Raw genomic sequence first — 24,096 nt, 5'->3', positions numbered from 1 at the left:
CACACGTGTGTAATGGGACCTGTTGGACACTACAAAAAAGAAAATGAGAAGGTACATTGGGTGGGAGATGTTAATAATTGGGGTCAATGTACCCATGAATCTCTGAGATATGATAATGATCAGGCACGGTGGGGGGGGTAAATGCCAGTCTGTACTCAAACTGTCTTCATGACGGCCACTGGAGGGAAGTGTCTCTTATGTCCTGTGAGAGACCTGTTATTATATTAAGGCATCATAAGAACATCACATCAAACAGCCCATGCCTTGGTGACAGGGGTGTGATCTGAGCCAGGTGAGTTCGGAGTAGGTGAGGGGGGAGACTTGAGGGTGGGTCCTATGTAGTTGGAGTTTTCCCTGTGTCTGGGGATTGTGGGAGAGCTGGGGACTCTGTATGGGGGAAGCCGGGGGAATGGGAGGGGTCTCTGTGGGCAGGCCGGTGGGGTGGGGGGGGGAGGTGGGAGAGGGGTTTCTGTACATGAGGAGGCCCAGGGAGTGGTCTCTGTGTGTATGGGTGTTTGGGGGTGGGGGGGGGTGATCCTGGGGTGCTCTGAGGGGAAGGCTCTATAAAAGCTCTGTCTGGGTGGTCATTTATTGCCCATGCATAGTTGCCCTAAGCAGAGGTGGAGAGCCTCTTTCTTGAATCACTGATAGTGGTTTCATCCAACTGAGTAATAGTCATTTAGTAGCACAGAACCTGAGTGTTACTGAAAAAAGAGACATGTCAAAGCTTTTCATCTCGCACGCATCAGGACATTTCACAAGGATACCAATATAAGGGGAAAACAACAACTTATACTGAATGAGAGAAGAGTGCTGATTGATTGGCAAGTGGACTCTGGTTGAGGCATTGCCGTAGAGAATACACCAATTAATGGCTGACAGTTAACTGCCATCATTACTTGAAATTTAAACCAGGCAGTTTGACTCTGATTGGTCAAGACATTGCCCTGAGGAATGAGTCAGCGAATGGCTGTCACTTATTTTGTCTAGCTGAAACTGGCGCAATGTGTGTACATGTTCTTTCTGTCTGCAAAGAACAGGGCCCTGTGTATTAATATATGTAGCTTCCAGTACATGCAAATGCACCACACTGCGAGCCCAACTGACAATCTTAAATTGGTTACCAGCGTAATTCTTAGCACATTGAGGATTATTTATCCTCATGTCGTACATTCGTGGAATCACATCTAACGTTGGACACTGTGTTTTGAGTTTTGTAAGCACAGGCTGGTTGGGTACAGTCTGTACCCTGCCCATTGTGAACAGTGGCTGGGATAAAAACAAAAAACTACTGCGGATGCTAGAAATCCAAAACAAAAACAGAATTACCTGGAAAAACTCAGCAGGTCTGGCAGCATCGGCGGAGAAGAAAAGAGTTGACGTTTCGAGTCCTCATGACCCTTCAACAGAACTGAGTAAAGTTAGGAGAGGGGTGAAATATAAGCTGGTTTAAGGTGGGGGGTGGGGTGGGGGGAGAGAAGATGGGGGGGTGGGTGGTAGTAGGGACAAGCAAGCAGTGATAGGAGCAGATAATCAAAAGATGTCACAGACAAAGGAACAAAGTCGTGTTAAAGGTGGTGATATTATCTAAGAGATTGTGCTGGGATATACTGTTTGATACAATCCGCCAGTCTTTGGGACGTATGGCCTACACACCTAGTATCACACTGGCACTGAAATTCACATACCACATTACTATTTGTGTGACAGGCAGAATGTCTTTTTGGTTTGACGGCAGCATCCTGTTAGTGGTGAATACCACTCATGTTCCCACTGCATTGTAGCAGCGTGAAACACTGCACCCAACCGTATAATCCTGGCTAAGATGCGATTCTGCAATTGGAGAACATTTGCTAAATAATCCTCAGTGTGCTAAGAATTACACTGATAACCAATTTAAGATTGTCAGTCAGACGCGCAGTGTGGCACCTTTTCCGGTACTGAAAGTTACATATATTAATAGACTGGGCCCTGCTCTTTGCAGACAGAAAGAACATGTACATATTGCACCTGTTTCAGCTAAACAAAATAAGTGACAGCCATTCGCTGACTCATTCCTCAGGGCAGTGTCTTGACCAATCAGGGTCAAGCTGCCTGGTTTAAATTTCAAACAATGTTTGTCAGTTAATTGTCAGTCACCATCACTGGTGCATTCTCCATGGCAACGCCTCTACCAATCAGAGTCCATTTGCCAACCGATTAGCACACTCTTCTCAGACAGTATAAATTGTTGTTTTCTCCTTACATTGGTATTCTTGTAAAATATCCTGATCAGTGTGACATAGCTCTTTTTTCAGTAATACCCAACTGAGTAACTTGGATTCACCTGAGTAACTCATTAGGAGAGTGGACAGTTAAGTTAATTATGTTGGTGTGGGACTGTATTCATATGTAGGCCCTGACCAGGTTAAGACCTTTCCCAAAGAGCAATAATGAAGCAGTTGGGTTTCTATGACAACCCGCTAGGTCCACAGGCAGCATTACCGAGAACAGCTCTTTATTTCCAGATTTATTTTAAACTGAGTTCCAGTTCTCGAACTGCCTTGGTGTGATTTGAATTCACATTCTTGGGATTATTGGCTCAGGAATGTAACCACTACATTTAGGGGGAGGCAGTGCCGTAGTGGTTTGTCACTGGACTAGTAACCCAGAAGCCCAGGTTAATGCTCTGGGGACGTGGGTTCAAATCCCACCACAGCACAGTGGAATTTAAATGGAATTAAAAGCTAGTCTCAGTAATGGTGACCATGAAACCATTGTTGTAAAATCCCACCTGGTTCATGAACGTCCTTTAGGGAAGGAAATCTGACATCCTTACCAGGCCTGGCCTACATGTGACTCCAGACACACAGCAAAGTAGTTGACACTTAACTGCCCTCTGATTGTGCAAAAATTGGGAGGGCTGTCACACAGACAAGCAACAGCCTGACAGTCATACTTATGGAATCATACCTTACAGATAATGTCCCAGACACCACCATCACTATCCCTGGGTATGTCCTGTCCTACTGGCAGGACAGGCCCAGCAGAGGTGGGGGCACAGTGGTATACAGTCGGGAAGGAGTTGCCCTTGGAGTCCTCAACATCGACTCTGGACCACATGAAGTCTCTTGGCATCAGATCAAACATGGGCAAAGAAACCTCCTGCTGATTAACATCTATCGCACCCCACCCCCGCTGACCCCCACCTCAGCTGATGAATCAATGCTCCTCCATATTGAACACCACCTGGAGGAAGCACTGAGGGTGGCAAGGGCACAGCATCAATTCTGGGAGGGGAACTTCAATGTCCATCACCAAGAGTGGCTCGGTAGCACCACTACTGATTGAGCTGGCCAAGTCCTAAAGGATATAGCTGCTAGACTGGTTCTACTGCAGGTGGTGAGGGAACCAACAAGAGAGAAAAACATACTTGACCTCATCTTCACCAATGTATCTGCCGCAGATGCATCTGTCCATGGCAGTATTGGTAGGAATGACCATCACACAGTCCATGTGGAGATGAAGTCCCGTCTTCACATTGAGGATACCCTCCATTGTGTTGTGTGGCGCTACCACCGTGCTAAATGGGATAGATTTCAAACAAATCTAGCAGCTCAAAACTAGGCATCCATGAGGCACTGTGGACCATCAGCAGCAGCAGAATTGTACATAACCACAATCTGTAGCCTCATGGCCCGGCATATCTCCCACTCTACCATTACCACCCCGCCAGGGGATCAACCCTGGTTCAATGAAGAGTGCAGGAGGGCATGCCAGGAGCAGCACAGGTATACCTAAACATGAGGTGTCAACCCGGTGAAGCTATAACACAGGACTAACTCATGCCACACAGTAGAAGCAATCCTACAACCCAACAGATCAGGTCTAAGCTTCGCAGTCCTGGCACATACAGTCGTGAATGGTGGTGGGGCCAATTAAACAACTGACTAGAGGAGAAGACTCCACAAATATCCTCATCCTCAATGATGGGGGACCCTACACATCAGTACAAAAGATAAGGTTGAAACATTCGCAACAATCTTCAGCCAGAAGTGCCGAGTGGATGATCCATCTCGACTTCCTCCGGAGGTCTCCAGCATCATAGACGCCAGTCTTCAGCCAATTTGATTCACTCCACATGATATCAAGCAACATCTGGATGCACTGGATACTGCAAAGGCTATGGGCCCTGACAATATTCCAACAATAGTACTGAAGAGTTCTGCCCCAGAACTTGCTGCACCCCTAGCCAAGCTGCTCCAGTGCAGCTACATCTACCCATCAATGTGGAAAATTGCCCAGGTATGTCCTGTACACAAAAAGTAGGACAAATCTAACCCAGCAAATTATCGCTCCATCAGTCCGCTCTCGATCATCAGTAAAGTGATGGAAGGGGTCACCAACAGTGCTATCAAGCGGCACTTGCTTAGCAATAACCTGCTCACTGATGCCCAGTTTGGGTTCCACCAGGGCCACTCAGCTCCTGACCTCATTACAGCCTTGGTTCAAACATGGACAAAAGAGCTGGACTCCTGAGGTGAGGTGAGAGTGACTGCCCTTGACACCAAGACGGCATTTGACCGTGTGTGGCATCAAGGAGCCCTAACAAAACTGGAGTCAATGGGAATCAGGGGGAAAATGCTCCGCTGGTTGGAGTCATCCCTAGCACAAAGGAAGTGGTTGTGGTTGTTGGAGGTCAATCATCTCAGCTCCAGGACAACACTACAAGAGTTCCTCAGGGTAGTGTCCTAGGCCCAACCATCTTCAGCTGCTTCATCAATGACCTTCCTTCCATCATAAGGTCAGAAGTGGGGATGTTCGCTGATGATTGCACAATGTTCAGCATCATTCGTGACTCCTCAGGTACTGAAGCAGTCCATGTCTAAATGCCACAAGATCTGGACAACATTCAGGTTTGGGCTGACAAGTGGCAAGTAACATTCATGCCACACAAGTGCCAAGCAATGATCATCTCCAGCAAGAGAAAATCTAACCAATGTCCTTTGATATTCAAGGACATTACCAACACTGAATCCCCCACGATCAACATCCTGGGGGTTATCATTGACCAGAAGCCATATAAATACTGTAGCTACAAAAGCAGGTTAGGGGCTAGGAATCCTGCAGCGAGTAACCCACCTCCTGACCCCCCAAAGCCTGTCCACCATCTACAAGGCACAAGTCAGGAGTGTGATGGGATATTCCCCACTTGCCTGAATGAGTGCACCTCCCACAACACTTAAGGAGATTGACAATGTCCAGGACAAAGCAGCCCGCTTGATTGGCACCACATCCACAAACATTCACTCCCCCCACTACCGACGCACAGTGGCAGCAGTGTGTACTATCTACAAGATGCACTGCAGCAACTCACCAAGGCTCCTTAGACAGCACCTTCCAAACTCACAACCGCTCCCATCTAGAAGGACAAGGGCAGCAGAACGATGGGAACACCACCACCTGGAAGTTCCCCTCCAAGTCACTCACTTTCCTGACTTGGAAATATATCGCCGTTCCTTCACTGTCACTGGGTCAAAATCCTGGAACTCCCTCCCTAACAGCACTGTGGGTGTACCTACGCCACACGGTCTGCAGCTGTTCAAGAAGGCAGCTCACCACCACCTTCTCAAGGGCAATTAGGGATGGGCAATAAATGCTGAGCAAGCCAGTGATGCCTATGTCCCATGAAGGAATAAATGTTAGAGTACCTGCATCTCAGATTATTCAGCAAAGCTTGCAGCTGGGTGAGTTCTACCGGAAAGCCCTCATGCCAAGAAGCATCCACTCCTGACCTAATACCATTGGCCATGTCAAAGTTCATGTGTTAGGGATGTCTATGATTTGCACACCTATGGGGTGCTGGCTTGCATTGAGGTGTCTGTCCTCCCCTAGCTAGAGGTGATGGATGGTCTCGTGCAAGTTATTGGGGCTGAGGGGGGGTTCATTGGCTGCATCAGGGAGAAACAAAGACAAGGACACGGCTGTGTGTGTGCAGCTCCACACTCTCCCATAGGGATTCTCTGACTAGGAACTCTGCTTCCCCATGGAGAGGGCTGGAATGCTGGTGGGAGAGTTGCTGCTCGGAAGGTGTTGGGCTCCTCGAGCAGAGAGCTGGAACATGCATCGGTAGCTGCCTGGGAGCAGGTCAGCTCTTCAACTAACATTTGAGCCCCAGGGAAGATGTGCAGCCCTGTGACTAAAGCATTGGGAAAAGGGAGATTGGTTTCTGTGCTGGTTTTCTCACCTTCTCTGAGTTCAATTCTGCATGTACACAATGAGCTCTATCACACAATGGTCCATTTTTTTGTCTGAGCCTTGCTAGTGAATGTCAGCATGTTGTTAGATTGCAGAGGGCACACGTACTTCCCACTGTGACTGAATGTGTCAGGAACAGGAAAGGCGATTGCTAATTGATAATCTACCCAGTCCACATGGCTGGAATCATGGTTACATGCTGCTAAATTTCTGCCTGCTGGAGTGAGAGACAAACCCAGAACATCGCTGTTTTCAGTATACGGTTTAATAAAACTGGAATGATACAAAGAAAGATCATGGCATCAGATTGTAAGGGTCAATGTAGGACAGGACCCCTGAGGGAGAGAGAGCCCATTAATGACATTGTAGCAATGAGAAGAGAATGTTTAATAGAATTCTAATCATTAAATCAGGAAGTGGCATAATGAGTTTTTAAGAGACTAAGCAGACAGGGAGGAGACTGTTTGCTAATGATAACCATCTTTAAATGGTGAATGTTTATCTTCCAACAGAAATTGGTGCCCCTACACTGTGTCCAAGACAGTGTCCTGCCAAGTCCAGAATGGATCTGTGAGTTTGGTTCAACGTGTTTATCAGGGGTGCCATTGGCCCGGGCATTGTTCCAGTTTAATGAGGTAAGAACATTTACATAGACATCACTTGACAGTGATGAGAGTGTGACTCTCTGATTAATCAAAGTATTTCAATAATGAGATGCTCTTGAGCGGGAACCTGGGCTTGAGTCAAGTGAACTCAACAACTTTTTTTTATTCATTCATGGGATGTGGACATTTCTGGCTGGGCCAGCATTTATTGCCCATGCCTAATTGCCCTCGTCAAGGTGGCGGTGAGCTGCCTTCTTGAACCACTGCAGGAGTTCCTCAGGGTAGTGCCCTCAGCCCAACTATCTTCAGCTGCTTCCATCATAAGGTCAGAAGTGGGGATGTTCGCTGATGATTGCACAATGTTCAGCACCATTCACGACTCCTCAGATACTGAAGCAGTCCATGTCCAAATACAGCAAGACCTGGTCAATATCCAGGCTTGGGCTGACAAGTGGCAAGTAACATTCGTGCCACACAAGTGCCAGGCAATGACCATCTTCAACAAGAGAGAATCCATCCATCATCCCTTGACATTCAATGGCATTACCATTGCTGAATCCCCCACTATCAACATCCTGGGGGTTACTATTGACCAGAAACTGAACTGGACTAGCCATATAAATACTGTAGCTACAAGACCAGGACAAAGGCTAGGAATCATGTGACGAGTAACTCGCCTCCTGACTCCCCAAAGCCTGTTCGACATCTACAAGGCACAAGTCAGGAGTGTGATGGAATACTTCCCAGCTTCTGCAATACTCAAGGTGCTTGACACCATCCAGGACAAAGCAGTCCGCTTGATTGGCTCCACATCCACAAACATTCACTCCCTCCAGCACTGATGCACAGCAGCAGCAGTGTGTACCATCTACAATATGCACTGCAGGAATTCACCAAGGCTCCTTAGGCAGCACCTTCCAAACCCACTACCACTACCATTCAGAAGGACAAGGGCAGCAGATAGATGGGAACACTATCGCCTGCAAGTTCCCCTCCAAGTCACTCACCACCCTGACTTGGAAATATATCACTGTTCCTTCACTGTCGCTGGATCAAATTCCTGGAACTCCTTCCCTAACAGCGCTGTGGGTGTACCTACACCACATGGACCTCCGCAGTTCAAGAAGGCAGCTCACCATCACCTTCTCAAGGGCAACTAGGGATGGGCAATAAATGCTGGCCCAGCCAGCGACACCCACATCCTGTGAATGAATAATTTTTAAAAATTAGCAAGAGACATTAATGAAGTTGTAACAATGGGCTTGAAGGCATAGGACAAGGACAAAAATATCTTTCTCTTACACTTCATAGAGATGACAACCAGAATCAGTATGTCAACAGTAATATCTAGACACAACAAAACAGTAACTGTGGACAAGATAATGGAAAAATGAATAGGAACTGGACTGGGGGCACCGGCTAAATTCCTAACTGACAATGTGGGGGGAACTTGCCAATGATGCGTTTAAAAGCATGTGTGAAAATATGAACATGGTAGTGATGAACATGCATTTGGAAAATCCCTTCAGTAATGGGGTTTGTGAAAGAAATCACGCAGTAACTGAGGCGATTTTTCACAAAATCTCAGCTGACCAACCGAGCTGTAAGCTAACATCTGCCCTGATGTGTACAGTCCATGCCAAGAATTCACTTCAAATGGCTGGGCCTACAATCCTTATCAATTAATTTATGGGAGAAATCCAAAAGTAGCTTCAGTGACATGGAATCATCCCACGGCCTTGGAAGGGATTACGATTAGTTCAACTTTTTCTGAGCATTTGAATGTCCTGCAGCAGAGAGAAAGACATTTATCAAGGCTGAGGTTTTGGAGAAAATCCAGCGAGCCTTATGGCCCTGCATTAGGCCGTTAGAAATACTGTTTAATATAGGGGACTAGGTATATTACAAAAGAGAAGGGCAGAAGGATTGGAAAGGCCCAGGTAAGGTTATGGGCAGCGATGAAAAAACAGTAATTTTACAACATGGCTATCAAACTGGTAGAGTATATTCCTCGAGGTTAATTGGCACTGATTATATATTTACAGAATCTGAACAGGTAACAGAAAGCGAAGAGGCACAATGTACTTCATATAAACATATGTTGGAACAGCTTATGGCAGATAAAGAGCTGCCTGAATGTGAACAAAGTACCTGAAGTACAGGATGAGGCTATTTATCTCAAGCAGCAACTATCCAAAGTTGGCATTAGAGTAACTTATATCCCAATTGGGGCCAGTGAATGGAGGGCTGCCATCATTATTGGGAGAGCAGGAAAAACCACCAGCAAATACAAACATTGGCTGAATGTGCAAGATGAGGGACAGGAGGTAAGACCCATGGATTGGGGAAATGAGGTAAAGATGTTGAAGGCCAGAAAGGAGCAGGTGATATGGAAGGGAAACTGTGAAAATTAAACAAGTGAGTTTATGGATTGAATGATGCATCGAGGGTTTGGTATTTCTCAGTTGGGTCCGTCCTGTTGAAAACAGGTTGTATTCAGCTAAAAACAGAGCCAGCAATGTTCTATTGACATCCCACAGAGAAACTAGCAGGCATCTTTATGATGCATGTTGATGATTTTCTGTGGGGAGGTTCTGCAGAATTTGAGCAATAGGCGATAGATAAAATAAAAATGTTTGCATATCCTTGATTAGTTTCTTGTGCTAGTTACAGGACTATCCTCAGACCCACCTACAAGCTGGCCTACAAGAATGTGACTGCTTTGGAATGGAGATGCTGCCCTGGATTCATGGGAATCAGCTGTGAGGAAGGTAAGTCAGTGAAAAGTTGAGTTATGGAATCTCATAAATCTCAAAACACTGTCCCTCATCAGCTGGGACTGCAGCAGTTCCAGCATCACAAATGGTGTGTCACTGAATGGCAGTGTCACTGATTCCTCCATCCAATGCTATGAATGCAGTGTTTTGCTCGACAGGAACACGGGGAAAAGACCCAGAGCTAAAATGTCTTCACTGAGATCACTTGGCTACAGAAAGATTAAGACCGTGCCTACGGGCCAGATTTTAACACCAAAGGGCGCTTTTCTCGGGGTTTGTCAATCAGTCTTTGAAAGCGAGTCAGTGACAGAGTTCATTTGCAACATAGCTTCTGGTTACCTTCTTAAATGACTCTTCAGAAGCTGTGCCATTCCATTGTACGAAATACATTTTAGGATCATAAAAAACTCAGAACTAGTGTTTGAGTTGGAATCTTCGGCTCAAAACTTTAGTGTTCTCATGGGGACTTACACTGAGGCCTGATTCCAGATCTGTTCTCACTGTTTCTCACTCTAGGCACTGGTTCCAGACCTGTTCTCACTGACTCTCACCCTGGGCACTGGTTCCATATTAGTTCTCACTGTTTCTCACTCTGGGCACTGGTTGCAGATTGTTCTCACTGCTTTTCACTCTGGGCACTGGTAGAACTGTTCTCTCTGACTCTCACTCTGGGCACTGGTAGAACTGTTCTCTCTGACTCTCACTCTGGGCACTAGTTGTAGACCTGTTCTCTCTGACTTTCACTCTGGGCACTGGTTGTAGACCTGTTCTCACTGCCTCTCACTCTGGGCACTGGTTGCAGATTGTTCTCACTGTTTTTCACTCTGGGCACTGGTTCCAGACCTGTTCTCACTGACTCTCACCCTGGGCACTGGTTGCAGATTGTTCTCACTGCTTTTCACTCTAGGCACTGGCAGACCTGTTCTCACTGCCTCTCACTCTGGGCACTGGTTGCAGATTGTTCTCACTGTTTTTCACTCTCGGCACTGGTTCCAGATTGTTCTCACCGTTTTTCACTCTGGCCACTGGTTCCAGATTGCTCTCACTGACATTCACCCTGGGCACTGGTTCTAGATTGTTATCACTGACTCTCACTCTGGCCACTTGTTCCAGATTGTTCTCACTGTCTCTCACTCTGGGCTTTGATTCCAGACCTGTTTTCTCTGACTCTCACTCTGGGCACTGGTTGTAGACCTGTTCTCACTGCCTCTCACTCTGGGCACTGGTTGCAGATTGTTCTCACTGTTTTTCACTCTGGGCACTGGTTCCAGACCTGTTCTCACTGACTCTCACCCTGGGCACTGGTTGCAGATTGTTCTCACTGCTTTTCACTCTAGGCACTGGCAGACCTGTTCTCACTGCCTCTCACTCTGGGCACTGGTTGCAGATTGTTCTCACTGTCTCTCACTCTGGGCTTTGGTTCCAGACCTGTTTTCTCTGACTCTCACTCTGGGCACTGGTTCCAGACCTGTTCTCACTGACTCTCACTCTGGGCACTGGTTCCAGACCTGTTCTCACTGACTCTCACTCTGGGCACTGGTTCCAGACCTGTTCTCACTGACTCTCACTCTGGGCACTGGTTCCAGACCTGTTCTCACTGACTCTCACTCTGGGCACTGGTTCCAGATTGTTATTCACAGGGAGTTCCTGCTAGTGAGCATCAAAATAATCATTCCAATTATGAGGCTCTGTTGAAGCTGAATTGAAGCTATCAGAATCCTAAGATGGAATTACAGCCTCTGGCTAAAACTTTAACACTTCCTTTTATTTTATATAATATTTAATTAGGAAACAAAGCTAATTTGTTATTGTTTTATACTGGAAGCTTGCTGAGTTTATTATTGATCAATGCCTGTAAATAGTTTTGGTAACATTCAGTGTAATTAACTATAATAGCTGTTTAGCTGTAGAATTGCTCGTTCATTATCTTTCAACATCCAAACTCTTAATGGAATTTGAATGGAATATGATTAGTGTTGAAATTGCTTGTTAGTATGGTATTTTACCCCCTGAAATTCATCTCCTTAATACTGCACGGGGCTACAAGATTTGACTTACCTCATCATTGAAGGGAGGTAGGGGGGAGGGGTTGGGGTGCTGGGAACTACAGGTCCCAGCATGCCCTGGGAGATTCCACAGCCCACCATTTAAAATTCTTAACGCTAAAAGAAAACAGCGCGAATCATGTGACCTAGGAGGAGAGGCCATTATCAGAGAAGGGGTCAGGGAAAGATGCCAGAGGGAATCTCAGGCAGGGGACAGGGAGGGGTGCCAATTAAGCAAAAAGAGAGAGGAGCAAAGAAAGAGGCTCCAAGCAGAAAAAGGGCTGCAGTTGGCAGACTAGGTAATGGGGGCTTGGGAGAAGGCGGCTCAGGAGAAGCCCTGAGGAGCTGAAAAGTCAGCATGCTGTGGGCCACTGGGGCAAAGGTAATCCCTTAGAGCAATGCTGTTCTGTTCAGACCAGCAAAAGAGCTAGAGTTGTGCCTGCGAGTTAGTGCTAGAGTGCAGACTTGGGAATCCAGGGGAACGGAATCTCGGGGGATGAGATTGAAATCCTTTGAGGTGGGCCTCGCTGAGGCCATCCAAGTTGGAGCGACTTCCATAGGCAAGATCTTCAAAGGTGAATATTGGAATCCCTCATGTGAGAGACAGAGTTTCAATGAGGTTGGTTGACTCACAGTGTTTACTGACGTCTGGGTGGGTTGCTGAGAAAACCGTGGAATCTGTCTTGGTCACATTTTCCGCTTATTGGACAATGTAGTGTGTTCAACCACACTGTTCAGCCTGTTAATTCACATGTGCCTCACATTAATCCTGAACATTAGAGTATAAGATAGATAATGTAAATTGTTTTATCTTTCTGACCTTGCATAGTAAAGTTTATTTTTGTTTGTTCAAAATCCACAGAATCTTGTGGCTTTATTCTCTTAGCAAGTGTCCTGGATCTCAAACTTTGCCTACTTTAAACAAGAAGTTACTGGTCTATAACTGGATCATACCAAAAACCTGGGGGCCTGGTCCAAGATCATATTATAAATTGGGGGCTCTTGTGGGATTTGAAATCCACTGACAAATATGAGTGCTGGCACTTGCTGAGGTTAAGGTTGATAAGATTTCCACGGGTGAATTTTACTTTCTGATTGAAAAGCAGAATGCCTTTGTCAGTTGCTACGACTTTTCTGGGGAGGGAAAATTTATCCTTGAGTGATTTGCAATGATTCACCAAGGTTAAGTTCATTGCATTAGCAGAAAAGTTGAAGTTTGAGGTAAAAGCAGGGGCTAAGGAAGCAGGAATAATTGAGGTAATAGCATAGCATTTGGGGTTGGAAGAAGAAAAGCCTGACCCAGACACAACACAGCTTGAGCTAGCAAGAATTCAGTTGCAGATGAAACAGCTTGAGATAGAAAGAGATTGAGAAATGGAGAAACTTGAACTTAAAAAAATGAAAAAGCAAAAACTTGAGTTTGAAAAAGAGTAAGAAGGAGAAATATGAGAGCTTGAACTTGAACTCCAGAGAGAGAGAAGGTAGCAAGGGACAAAAGAGAAAAGGAAAGAGACAGATCATTTAAGAGAGAGAGAAAAATCAAATGGTATGAACTAGCTAAAGAAAAGACTAGATTACATGGTTTAAGAGAAGTTGTTCTAGTCAATAAAAATGTTAGTGTGGAGAAAAAAATGATTTAAAGAAATCAGTATGTTTTCATTGCTGTATGACAGGACATGTAAAAGCAAATTGTCAGAAGCTGAATGGTAAATCAGTGTCAGTAATAAGGATGCCTAAGGAGTCTTCGGGAAAGGCTGTACCAGTAAAGGAAATGGGTGGTAAAACCATAGCAGTCATACAATTGAAAATTGTTCCCTCAGAACCTACTAGAAAGGGAAAGATGGCTCAGCATTGTCAAGGGAATTCTTCCTCGAATACTACTAAAGTGAGTCAGGTCAGTGAAGGTTATAGAGGTTTTGTGTCTAGGGGAGAAGTATTCCTTTATTCCTCCATCAAAACAAGTAAACAAAATTGATATTTTGAGAGCTACTGGGGCAGAATCAGTCATTAATAGTGGCTGATGATATGATTTGTGTCCCAGATGGTTTGATGAAAGAGAAGATATTAATAGAGAGTCCTTATGGAACTTATGAATGGTTCCCTTGTATAAAGTGTTATGGATGGGTGGGGGTGGGGGGGGGGGCGCTGGGTTAATTTAAACAGCCTGGCTTTCTCCTCTCACCACCCGTCCATTAACAGAAAGGTGTTTTGAATTTGATTTTCCCCTTTATAAGTAGTGGCATATTTGCCAACCCCTCAGTTTTTGGTGTGACCCAATTTCTATTAATAACCCCACAGCAAATTCTAAATAGGATAAACTCAGAGGGTTAGTTTATTTGCACACATTCAAACGTAGGAGGAAGGTCACAACATTGCTGCCTTTTCATTCATGCAATAAAAAAGGGAGATAGGGAAAGAAAGATTTACAGTACCAAAATAACAATAAAGAATTATTGTTTCACATGAGTCCAGAGTCCAGAATCAAAGTCCAGTAGTGTATTTCTTTCATAGAGGTTGGCAGGTTGAAAACTGATGCTGGATAATTCACTTTTCCTGTAGAGATGACTTCCACGATGAGATAGACAAGTAGAGAGTTGATTCAGGCTTGTAGATGATGGTACAGAAGTTGATAAGTCCCAGTAGAAACAATGTAGATGGAGCCAGGCATTCAAACCTGGACAGAGCCCCTTTTCATTGCTGCTACTGCTAGGCAGATGGAAAGATGGCAGACTGAGCTTTGCAGCTCCACAAGGCAATATTACAGGTTTCACCAGCTCAGGGAGTGGGATGTGTCACATGACTCCCACCTCTCCACTTTGGCTTTGACAAAGGGTGTGTATCCCTTTGTCTGGGCTCCTGAGATTGTTAATGTTCCAACAATGGTGGATTGCAGGGTCTTTTGTCCTAGCAGACAAATTTGCTCCAGTTGGCCAGACCTGGCTTATGAAATATAGATGGCCTTTGTATTATTCCCTTTGAATTTGGTCTCTGCAGCCCTCAGGAATTGTTAGCATCTCTTCAGAGATAACAAGGCACCAGTTTCTGCGATACTGCTAAATAGCTCTTATTGTTTGAGGGTCAAAACCAGACATAGCTCCTGCCATTTTAAAGAGTCATTGCTCAGTTTGAAAATTTTAGAAATTAGCCATGAGAATAGTATCTTATATCTTGTGCCCCACATCCTGACTACTGTTCGGAGGCCTGTACATAACTCCCATTATGGTTTTTTTACCTTTGCGGTTCCTCAACTCTACCCACACAGATTCTACATCATCTGACCCTACGTCATTTCTTGCTATCGATTTAATTTCATTTCTTACTAACAAAGCAACCCCACCCCCTCTGCCAACCTGCCTATCTTTTCGATAGGATGTATATCCTTGGATATTTAGCTCCCAGTCCTGATGCCCTTGCAGCCATGTCTCCGCGATGCCCACCACATCATACCTGCCAATTTCAATCTGCGCCACAAGCTCATTTACCTTATTTCGTATACTGCGTGCATTCAGATACAACACCTTCAGTCCTGTATTTCCCGTCCCCTTTCTCATTGTCGTCCCTTTATCTGACGTGCTTGAAGTTAGATTCCTAGCCCTTTCCAAACACTCTGTCCTATTTTGTGTTCTGGAGACTTTAATAGCCTCTCCTGGGCTCTCCTTTCTTTTCAGTTTTTTCATAATTTTCCATGAAGTTGAATCCACCCCCCCACATGCTAACCTGCTGCTTTGTTTCCCATTAGTCATACTTCTTGGAGTTTTACCCTTCCCTCCCCCCTCACTTTCTAGTTTAAAGTCCTGTTGACCACCCTATTTACCCTTTTCGCTAGAACATTGGTCCCAGATCAATTCAAGTGGAGACTGTCCCTACGGTACAGATCCCTCCTGTTCCAATACTGATGCCAGTGCCCCATGAAATGGAACCCCTCTTTCCCACACCAATCCTTTAGCCACGTGTTTACTTCCCTTATTCTCGCGTCCCTATGCCAATTTGCACGTGGCTCGGGTAGTAATTCAGAGATTATAACCCTTGAGGACCTGTTCTTTAATTTAGTTCCTAGTTCCTGATAATCCCCAAACAGGTCCTCTTTCCTAGTCTTACCTATATTATTTGTCCCGATGTGGACCACAACAACTGGATCCTCCCCCTCCCTTTCCAATATCCTTTCAAGCCGGTCAGAGATGTCCCTCACCCTGGCACCGGGCAGGCAACATACCATGCGGGACTCTCGATCCTGCTTACAAAGGAAGCTATCAATTCCCCTAATTATAGAATCCCCTACAACTACCACTTGTCTTTTTTCTCCCCCCACTTGAATGGCCTCCTGTGCCACGGTGCCATGCTCAGCTGGCTCATCCTCCCTACAGCCCTCTTCCTCATCCACACAGGGAGCAAGTACCTCGTACCTGTTGGACAAGGTCAAGAGTTGAGGCTCCTCTGTTCCTGAACACAGGATCCCTCTACCTGCCTTACTTGCAGTCACACCCTGCTGACCCTGACCACTGACCGAACTTGAGGTACTTAATCTACCAGGTGTGACTGCCTCCTGAAACAAAGCGTCCAGGTAACTCTCCCCCTCCCGGATGTGCCACAGCATCCGGAGCTCGGACTCCAGCTCATCAATTCTGAGCCGGAGTTCCTCCAGCAACCAACACTTGCTGCAGATATGGTCACTGCGGCTCACAATGGGATCTGCCAGCTCCCACATCATACAGCTACAGCACATCACCTGCCCAGCCATCTCGACTTAGATAATTAATTTATTAATTAGCTTTGCAGTGTTTTATTTCAAATTTGGTGCAGATTTTCTACCAACCAATCAGGTCATAGCTTTCCTGTGATGTAACATTTTCAGTTTTGGCTTCAGTTACTCTGTGCCCCGAGGTCACCGCTCCGGTGCTCCTCCCTCCGAGTCTGCTCCCTGGAGACAAGGCCACGAATCCCCGAGTTAAGTTAGATCTATACTCAACGCTCCGGTGCTCCTCCCTCTGAGTCTGCTCCCAGGATTTACTCACCAATCAGCTGCTTTTTCTTTAAAATCCACTTTCAGAAGAGTGTCCTTCACAGGTCTGGTGCACTCCTGAAGGCACTAACTCTTCCTCTCTGTTTTCTTTTAAGGTTTGAGGAGGAGGGAGGGATGGAAACACTACAGCAATGTAATGCACTGCTTTAGTCATCTCTTCAAAAGAAAATTCAATCAGGGTCATTAGGTGTGGCAATTTTATAAAAATCCCTGCTTACTCGCTCTTAATCCTTAAACATAATCACCCAATCCTTAAATATAAACTCAAGTAATTTCCTGGAACAGGTATTAGGCTAACTGGCTGATAATTCCCAGGATTCTTTTTGTCAAAGATAAAAGCAAAATACTGTGGATGCTGGAAATCTGAAACAAAAACAGAAAATGCTGGAAAAACTCAGCAGGTCAAACAGCATCTGTGGAGAGAAAAACAGGGTTAACGTTTCGAGTCCACATGATTCTTCTTCAGGGCTAAAGAAAAATAAAAATGTGATGAAATTTATACTGTTTAAGGGTGTGGAGCAGGTGAAGCTGGAAAGAAGGCCAGTGATAGGTGGGAGCAAAGGAGAGATTGACAAAGATGTCATGGACAAAAGGACAAAGGGGTGTTAATGGTAGTGGTAAGGGCTAAAAGAGGTGCTGATGGTGGCATTAAGGTAAGAAAGCAGAATGTGTTCGTAGCAGGACAAGGGTAAGAGAAGGCGGGAGAATGGGGTTGAGAAACTTATCAGCCATGATTGAATGGTGAAGCAGACTCGATGGGCCGAATGGCCTAATTTCTGTTCCTATGTCTTATGGTCTTGTAAGTACTCTGAAAAAACTACATGAACAAGCGACAGATGGCCCTTGTGGGGGTGGGGTGAGGGGAGGGGACGGTGGTGGGGAATAAAGACCAAAAATAGGATGAAAGGTGGGAATAAAACAATGAATAAATGAAAAGAAAAGAAAAGAAAATAAAAATAAGTGGATAAAAAATAAATAAAAATAAAAAAATAAAAATGAATATTGAAAAAAAGAGGGTAAAAAAGGGGATGAGGATGGAGGAGCGAGTTCATGGTCTGAAGTTGTTGAACTCAAATGTTAACTTTACAGTCAGGGTTGGACCTGAGAGAATGGAGTGTGGCAAGTTCAGAAAGAGACACGTTAGATTGGGTGAGAGGAGCAGAGAAATTGAAAAGGCCATTATCACGCTGACAGTTCTCAATGAAAAGATTAAGAGCAGGTAAGAGGCCAGAGGGAGGGATCCAGGTGGAGGGAGAATATTGGAGGCGGGTGGAAGGAGCTGTTGAACCGGGAGAGGACTCCTTCCCAAAGAAGTGAGCACAGAGACGAAGGGGATGGAAGTTTGTCACCTTTCTTAGACAGCAGAGTGACACTGCACCATTTTCCAATCGAAAGTGATAGATTCTGAATCAAGGAAAGTTTGCGAGTTTATTGTTACGGCTCTTACAATGAGATCTCACCAACTTCCTTTAAAAGCCAGGAATGGTAACCATTAACTCCCGGGAATTTGTCATTCTTTGTGTTATTATTTTCGTCAGCCTTGGGATGCCCAACATGTTGACCTCTTCCTATACTGGAAATACTGACACACAGTAATTATTCAACATGTCTGTCACTCCTTATTTTCATCAACAATATCACATTTAGCCCTTTTCAGGGGATTCACCTTGATCCCACCAGCCATCCGCGCCCACTCCCCATCCTCCCGTTCCCCCTCCTCCCATTCCCCCTCCTCCCATTCCCCCTCCTCCTCCCGTTCCCACGTTCCTCCCGTTCCCCCTCCTCCTCCCGTTCCCCCTCCTCCTCCCGTTCCCCCTCCTCCTCCCATTCCCCCTCCTCCTCCCGTTCCCCCTCCTCCCGTTCCCCCTACTCCCGTTCCCCCTCCTCCCGTTCCCCCTCCTCCTCCCATTCCCACTGTTCCTCCCGTTCCCCCTCCTCCTCCCGTTCCCCTTCCTCCTCCCGTTCCCCCTCCTCCCATTCCCCCTCCTCCCATTCCCCCTCCTCCTCCCGTTCCCACGTTCCTCCCGTTCCCCCTCCTCCTCCCGTTCCCCCTCCTCCTCCCGTTCCCCCTCCTCCTCCCGTTCCCCCTCCTCCCGTTCCCCTTCCTCCTCCCGTTCCCCCTCCTCCTCCCGTTCCCCCTCCTCCTCCCGTTCCCCCTCCTCCTCCTGTTCCCCCTCCTCCTCCCGTTCCCCCTCCTCCTCCCGTTCCCCCCCCTCCACCCGTTCCCCCGTTCCTCCCGTTCCCCCTCCCCCTCCCATTCCCCCTCCCCCTCCCGTTCCCCCTCCTCCCGTTCCCCCTCCTCCTCCCGTTCCCCCCCCTCCACCCGTTCCCCCGTTCCTCCCGTTCCCCCTCCCCCTCCCGTTCCCCCTCCCCCTCCCGTTCCCCCTCCTCCTCCCGTTCCCCCTCCCCCTCCCGTTCCCCCGTTCCTCCCGTTCCCCCTCCTCCTCCCATTCCCCCCCCTCCTCCCATTCCCACTGTTCCTCCCGTTGCCCCTCCTCCTCCCGTTCCCCCTCCTCCTCCCGTTCCCCCTCCTCCCGTTCCCCCCTCCTCCCGTTCCCCCTCCTCCTCCCGTTCCCCCTCCTCCCGTTCCCCCTCCTCCTCCTGTTCCCCCTCCTCCCGTTCCCCCTCCTCCTCCCGTTCCCCCTCCTCCCGTTCCCCCTCCTCCTCCCGTTCCCCCTCCTCCCGTTCCCCTCCTCCTCCCGTTCCCCCTCCTCCTCCCGCTCCCCCCGCCCCCGTTCCCCCTCCACCTCCCATTCCCCCACCTCCCGTTCCCCCTCCTCCTGCCGTTCCCCCTCCTCCTCCCGTTCCCCCTCCTCCTCCCGTTCCCCCTCCTCCTCCCGTTCCCCCTCCTCCCGTTTCCCCTCCTCCTGTTCCCCCTCCTCCTCCCGTTCCCTCTCCTCCTCCCGTTCCCCCTCCTCCTGTTCCCCCTCCTCCCCTTCCCCCTCCTCTCGTTCCCTCCTCCCATTCCCCCTCCTCCCGTTCCCCCTCCTCTCGTTCCCTCTCTTCCTCCCGTTCCCCCTCCTCCCGTTTCCCCTCCTGCCGTTCCCCCTCCTCTCGTTCCCCCTTCTCCTCCCATTTCCCCTCCTCTCGTTCCCCCTCCTCTCGTTCCCCCTCCTCCTCCCATTCCCCCTCCTCCTGTTCCCCCTCCTCCCGTTCCCCCTCCTCTCGTTCCCTCTCTTCCTCCCGTTCCCCCTCCTCCCGTTTCCCCTCCTGCCGTTCCCCCTCCTCTCGTTCCCCCTTCTCCTCCCATTTCCCCTGCTCTCGTTCCCCCTCCTCCCGTTCCCCCTCCTCCTCCCGTTCCCCTCCTCCTCCCGTTCCCCCTCCTCCTCCCGTTCCCCTCCTCCTCGCTTTCCCCCTCCTCCTCCCGTTTCCCCTCCTCCTCCCGTTTCCCCTCCTCCTCCCGTTACCCCTCCTCCTCCCGTTACCCCTCCTCTTCCCGTTCCCCTCCTCCTCCCGTTCCCCCTCCTCCCGTTTCTCCTCCTCCTCCCGTTCCCCCTCCTCCTCCCATTCATCCCAATCCCCCCCAGCCCCGTTCATTCCCAAATCCTGTTCACCCCCTACTCCTGTACCCCCCCAACTCCCCCTATTACCCCTGCTCCCCCCCTGCCCCTGCTCTCCCCCTGCCCCTGCTCCCCCCCCTGCCCCTGCTCCCCCCCGTCCCTGCTCCCCCCCCTGCCCCTGCTCTCCCCCTGCCCCTGCTCCCCCCCTGCCCCTGCTCTCCCTCTGCCCCTGCTCTCCCCCTGCCCCTGCTCCCCCCCTGCCCCTGCTCTCCCCCTGCCCCTGCTCTCCCTCTGCCCCTGCTCTCCCCCTGCCCCTGCTCCCCCCCTGCCCCTGCTCCCCCCCCTGCCCCTGCTCTCCCTCTGCCCCTGCTCTCCCCCTGCCCCTGCTCCCCACCTGCCCCTGCTCCCCCCCTGCCCCTGCTCCCCCCCTGCCCCTGCTCCCCCCCCGTCCCTGCTCCCCCCCCTGCCCCTGCTCCCCCCCTGCCCCTGCTCCCCACCTGCCCCTGCTCCCCTCCCCCTCATTGCACTCCCCCTGCTCCCCACCCCCGGCTCCCCACCACTAGTGGAGATGCCAGTGAATGTGTGATGGGCTTGAGTGTGAGTTTAGAGTGATGAGATGGCTGCCTTACCCTGGCTACTTGGATGAGATCATTCATCCTCTCACTGCATTGGATGGCCAACCACTTCTGTGCAGCGTTGGCACTGATCACCACTGTCATCGCCTACCATGCTGGATTAGTAATGTAGCTGCCCCTCCTGCGGCCAGAGCGGGGATAGAGGACATCACAGCAGACCCAGTGCCCAAAAGGCGCTCGAGGGCTGCAGCCTTCTTGTCTTTCGGGGCCATGTCTCCTTTGCTGCAGTCCTGGGCTGGAAGCACTGAGCGCGGCTGTACTTTAAATGTGGTGCCTGGCATGATGAAGCAGCGAAGTGACAGCGCGGCAGGTGAATCGTAGCCTGCCCACCATGGAAACGGTGTGGTTCCTGGGAATGCATAATAAATGTGGTGGGTTTGGGGTGAGTGTGAAAAGCTGCCATTACAGCCAGCTGGTAAAACATTGTTTTACCTGCCCGCTACTGTATTTAATGCAAATCTGGGATGATTCCTCCCAATGTTTCCACATGTTGTCCAGCTGGATGCGACTGTTCTCACCTGGTTCCATTCTTATCTTTCTAATCAAAGTCAGAGTACGACTTGCAATGGCCTCTCTTCCTGCTCCCATATCGTTACTTTTGGTGTCCCCCTAGGGATCTATCCTCGTCTCCCTACCATTTCCCATCTACATGGTGACATATTCAATTGTTCAACATCAGTTTTCACACATCCCTGGCACCACTGTCACTGTTTGACCCCTCCACTATCTATGATTTGTCAGACTGCTTACCTGACATCCAGTACTGGGTGAGCAGAAATTTCCTCCAACTAAATGGTTGGAAGACTGAAGCTGTTGCCTTTGGTTTTCACACCAAACTCCATTTCCTAACCTCCAACTCCAGCCCCTGCCCCCCCCACCCCCCCATCGGTCTAAGACAAGACATTCACAACCTTGGTATCATACCTGATCTTCTCATGAGCTTCAACCACACACCCATTCCATCATCAAGACTGCCTCAGGGCATCTCTGTAACAGCACTTGTCCCAGTCCCTGTCTCAGCTCATCTGCTGCTGAAACCCTCATCCAAGCCTTTGTTATCCATACACTTGACTATTCAATGCAACCCTAAGCAGCAATATGTTAGATCAGATGGCCAAAAGCTTAGTCAAAGAGAGAGCTTTTAAGGAGGGTCTTAAAAGATGAAATCAGAAGTTGAGAGGTGGACAGAGTCTGGAAGGGAATTTTAGAGCTTTGAGATCTTGGCAGTTGAAGGTACATCTGCCAATGGTGGGGTGAGTAAAATCCGGGATGCTCAAGAGGCTGCAATTAAAGCAGTGCTGAGATCTCAGAGGGTTGTGGGATTGGAGGAGATTACAGGGGAAGAGACCATGAAGGGATTTGAAAACAAGGATGAGAATTTTTAATTTGAAATATTATTTAACCAGGAGGCAGTGTAGGTCAGTGAGCGCAAGGGTGCTAGGTGAATAGGATGTGGTGCAAGTAAGGACACTGGGAGAAGCAGAGTTTTGAATGACCTTACGTTTATGGAGGATAGAATAAGGGAAAGCAGCCAGGAGTGAGCTGGAATAGTTCACTCCTGGGGGAACAAAGGCATGGATGAGGGTTTCAGCAGCAGATGAGCTGAGGCAGGGTAGAAGCCCGGCATAAATTCAAGTTGTGTTGAGGCTTTTGACTAGCAAACCATTGACAATGAAATGTCCTTTACTGCACTGGACAGTGATTTCAGTATTCCCACAGGAGTCCTGTTTATTTTGAGTTTATCCAGTTCAATCTAATTCCGTGAGTGATAGCCTGTAGATTCAAATGACATGTCTAAGTGGCACTCACTGCAATGTTGCATCCGTTACTAATCACCCAACTTGTAGAAAATTAATGCTGGTGCTTCATTACTGAAGCAGGTCAGCCATGTACTGTTCTCCATCTCTCCTCATGAAAAGTATTTTAGGGTTTGATGAATTCTAAGTTTGTATTTAGATGGTGTTTTATGAGGTGGCAGTGTTTACCAGAACAACGGTATCAGGACAGACTGTACTGACACCTGGGAAGCTTCTGCGGCTTTCGAATGTAGGCTGGATGGGAGCCTGATGAATTAAGATAAATTGTTGAAATGCTTTAGTTGCCAAAGTGTTTAGGATTATGACTTACTGGTGATGTTAGGTTGACACTCAGGTGGGCACTGTAAGGGGTGGGCTATCTGCTGGAGACAAAGCTTTAGCCTGGGTAAAATTTCCTTGGCTGTGACCCTGGGGATGGCATCAGCACTCGCTGATCCAAAACACCAGGGCAAGGAGAGAAAGATCAACAAGTTATGTAGATATTCGGATTAATCATTATCCAGTCTTTATCCTCTGAATGGAGAGAGATTATGGTACAGTGTCTTTAAAGCTTTGGGAATGGGAGATTTTGCTGCTCTTTGTGGTGGGATTGTGATTAACTGTGTTTAGAAAGAATGCGATTTTGCTATAAATAATCAACAGAGGGATTCTCTTTCTGGGGTTAAAGGTCACAGGGCAAAGTGCAGCCACAGGTAATCGGATACTGTGTGGAATTTGGAGAGACGGGGGAAGTGTGAGCTGTGAATGTGGCAGACGATGTTTGATGTTTGCATCCGCAGTATTTTTTGCCTTTATCTTGATGTTTGAATAAATGCTGCTAGAGATTCCAGAGCTTTGCTCCATTACCATTGACAGAGAAACATTCTGTGATTTCGGATAATTAGTGTTTTGGCATGATGTTCAAATTTTTCACAACTAATTTATTGACACGTTTAGTGAGAATTTTGAATAGCCTGAAATATTCACTGAGCTAAATCACCCACATCCCTTTGTGGCTCATGTCTCCTCTTGATGTTTCAGTGATTCAGCAGAATCACTGATTGGTGACATGTTGTTCGGTTCGGATCAACATTACTTCAGTAATCTGACCTGCTGCTATTATTGGTGTTGTACAGAAAGGCTGACCCTTGAAATGTTCACTGTTGACACCATGTGTGTTTTCTGTCAGCGGCCTGCTTTTCAATTGCTGTTTCAAAGCCCATCGCTGCTAAATTAATTTTTGTGCGGTTATATTTTTACTGTAATATATCCGATGCAATGCTGAATATAATTACAGGTTAAGTCAAGTCAACTTCATATCTCACTGCCCTCTCACTGTAACTGCCTCTTTTTGTATGTCATACATGAGGCCATTGGATTTCAGTTCTCACATAAAAACAAACTCAGTTGTGAAATGTGAGCCCGAAACATTAGTAAGAATCTAAAAATCCAATATGGCAAGACGGAATTTAACTTACTCT

At 47.8% G+C, this 24,096-nt stretch overlaps 1 protein-coding gene across 3 annotated transcripts in view; it reads left to right on the top strand.

Annotated features, from left to right (window-relative positions):
- The first annotated feature begins 6,754 nt into the window (after positions 1–6,754).
- LOC144684672 (collagen alpha-1(XXVI) chain-like) overlaps positions 6,755–24,096 on the top strand; it is a 202,185-nt gene continuing 184,843 nt past the window's right edge. For 2 of the 3 annotated variants that reach the window (XM_078548763.1, XM_078548760.1), the window contains exons 1-2: positions 6,755–6,872; positions 9,510–9,613. In XM_078548763.1, the coding sequence (XP_078404889.1) occupies positions 6,868–6,872; positions 9,510–9,613 (109 nt within the window). In that variant the 5' untranslated portion in view covers positions 6,755–6,867. The remainder of the gene's footprint in view (positions 6,873–9,509; positions 9,614–24,096) is intronic. The other variant, XM_078548762.1, reaches the window with a different exon arrangement.

The sequence above is a fragment of the Cetorhinus maximus genome, chromosome 9 (assembly GCF_964194155.1).
Source record: "Cetorhinus maximus chromosome 9, sCetMax3.hap1.1, whole genome shotgun sequence".
NCBI lineage: Eukaryota > Metazoa > Chordata > Chondrichthyes > Lamniformes > Cetorhinidae > Cetorhinus > Cetorhinus maximus.
This window is presented reverse-complemented; position numbering and strand designations above follow the sequence as displayed.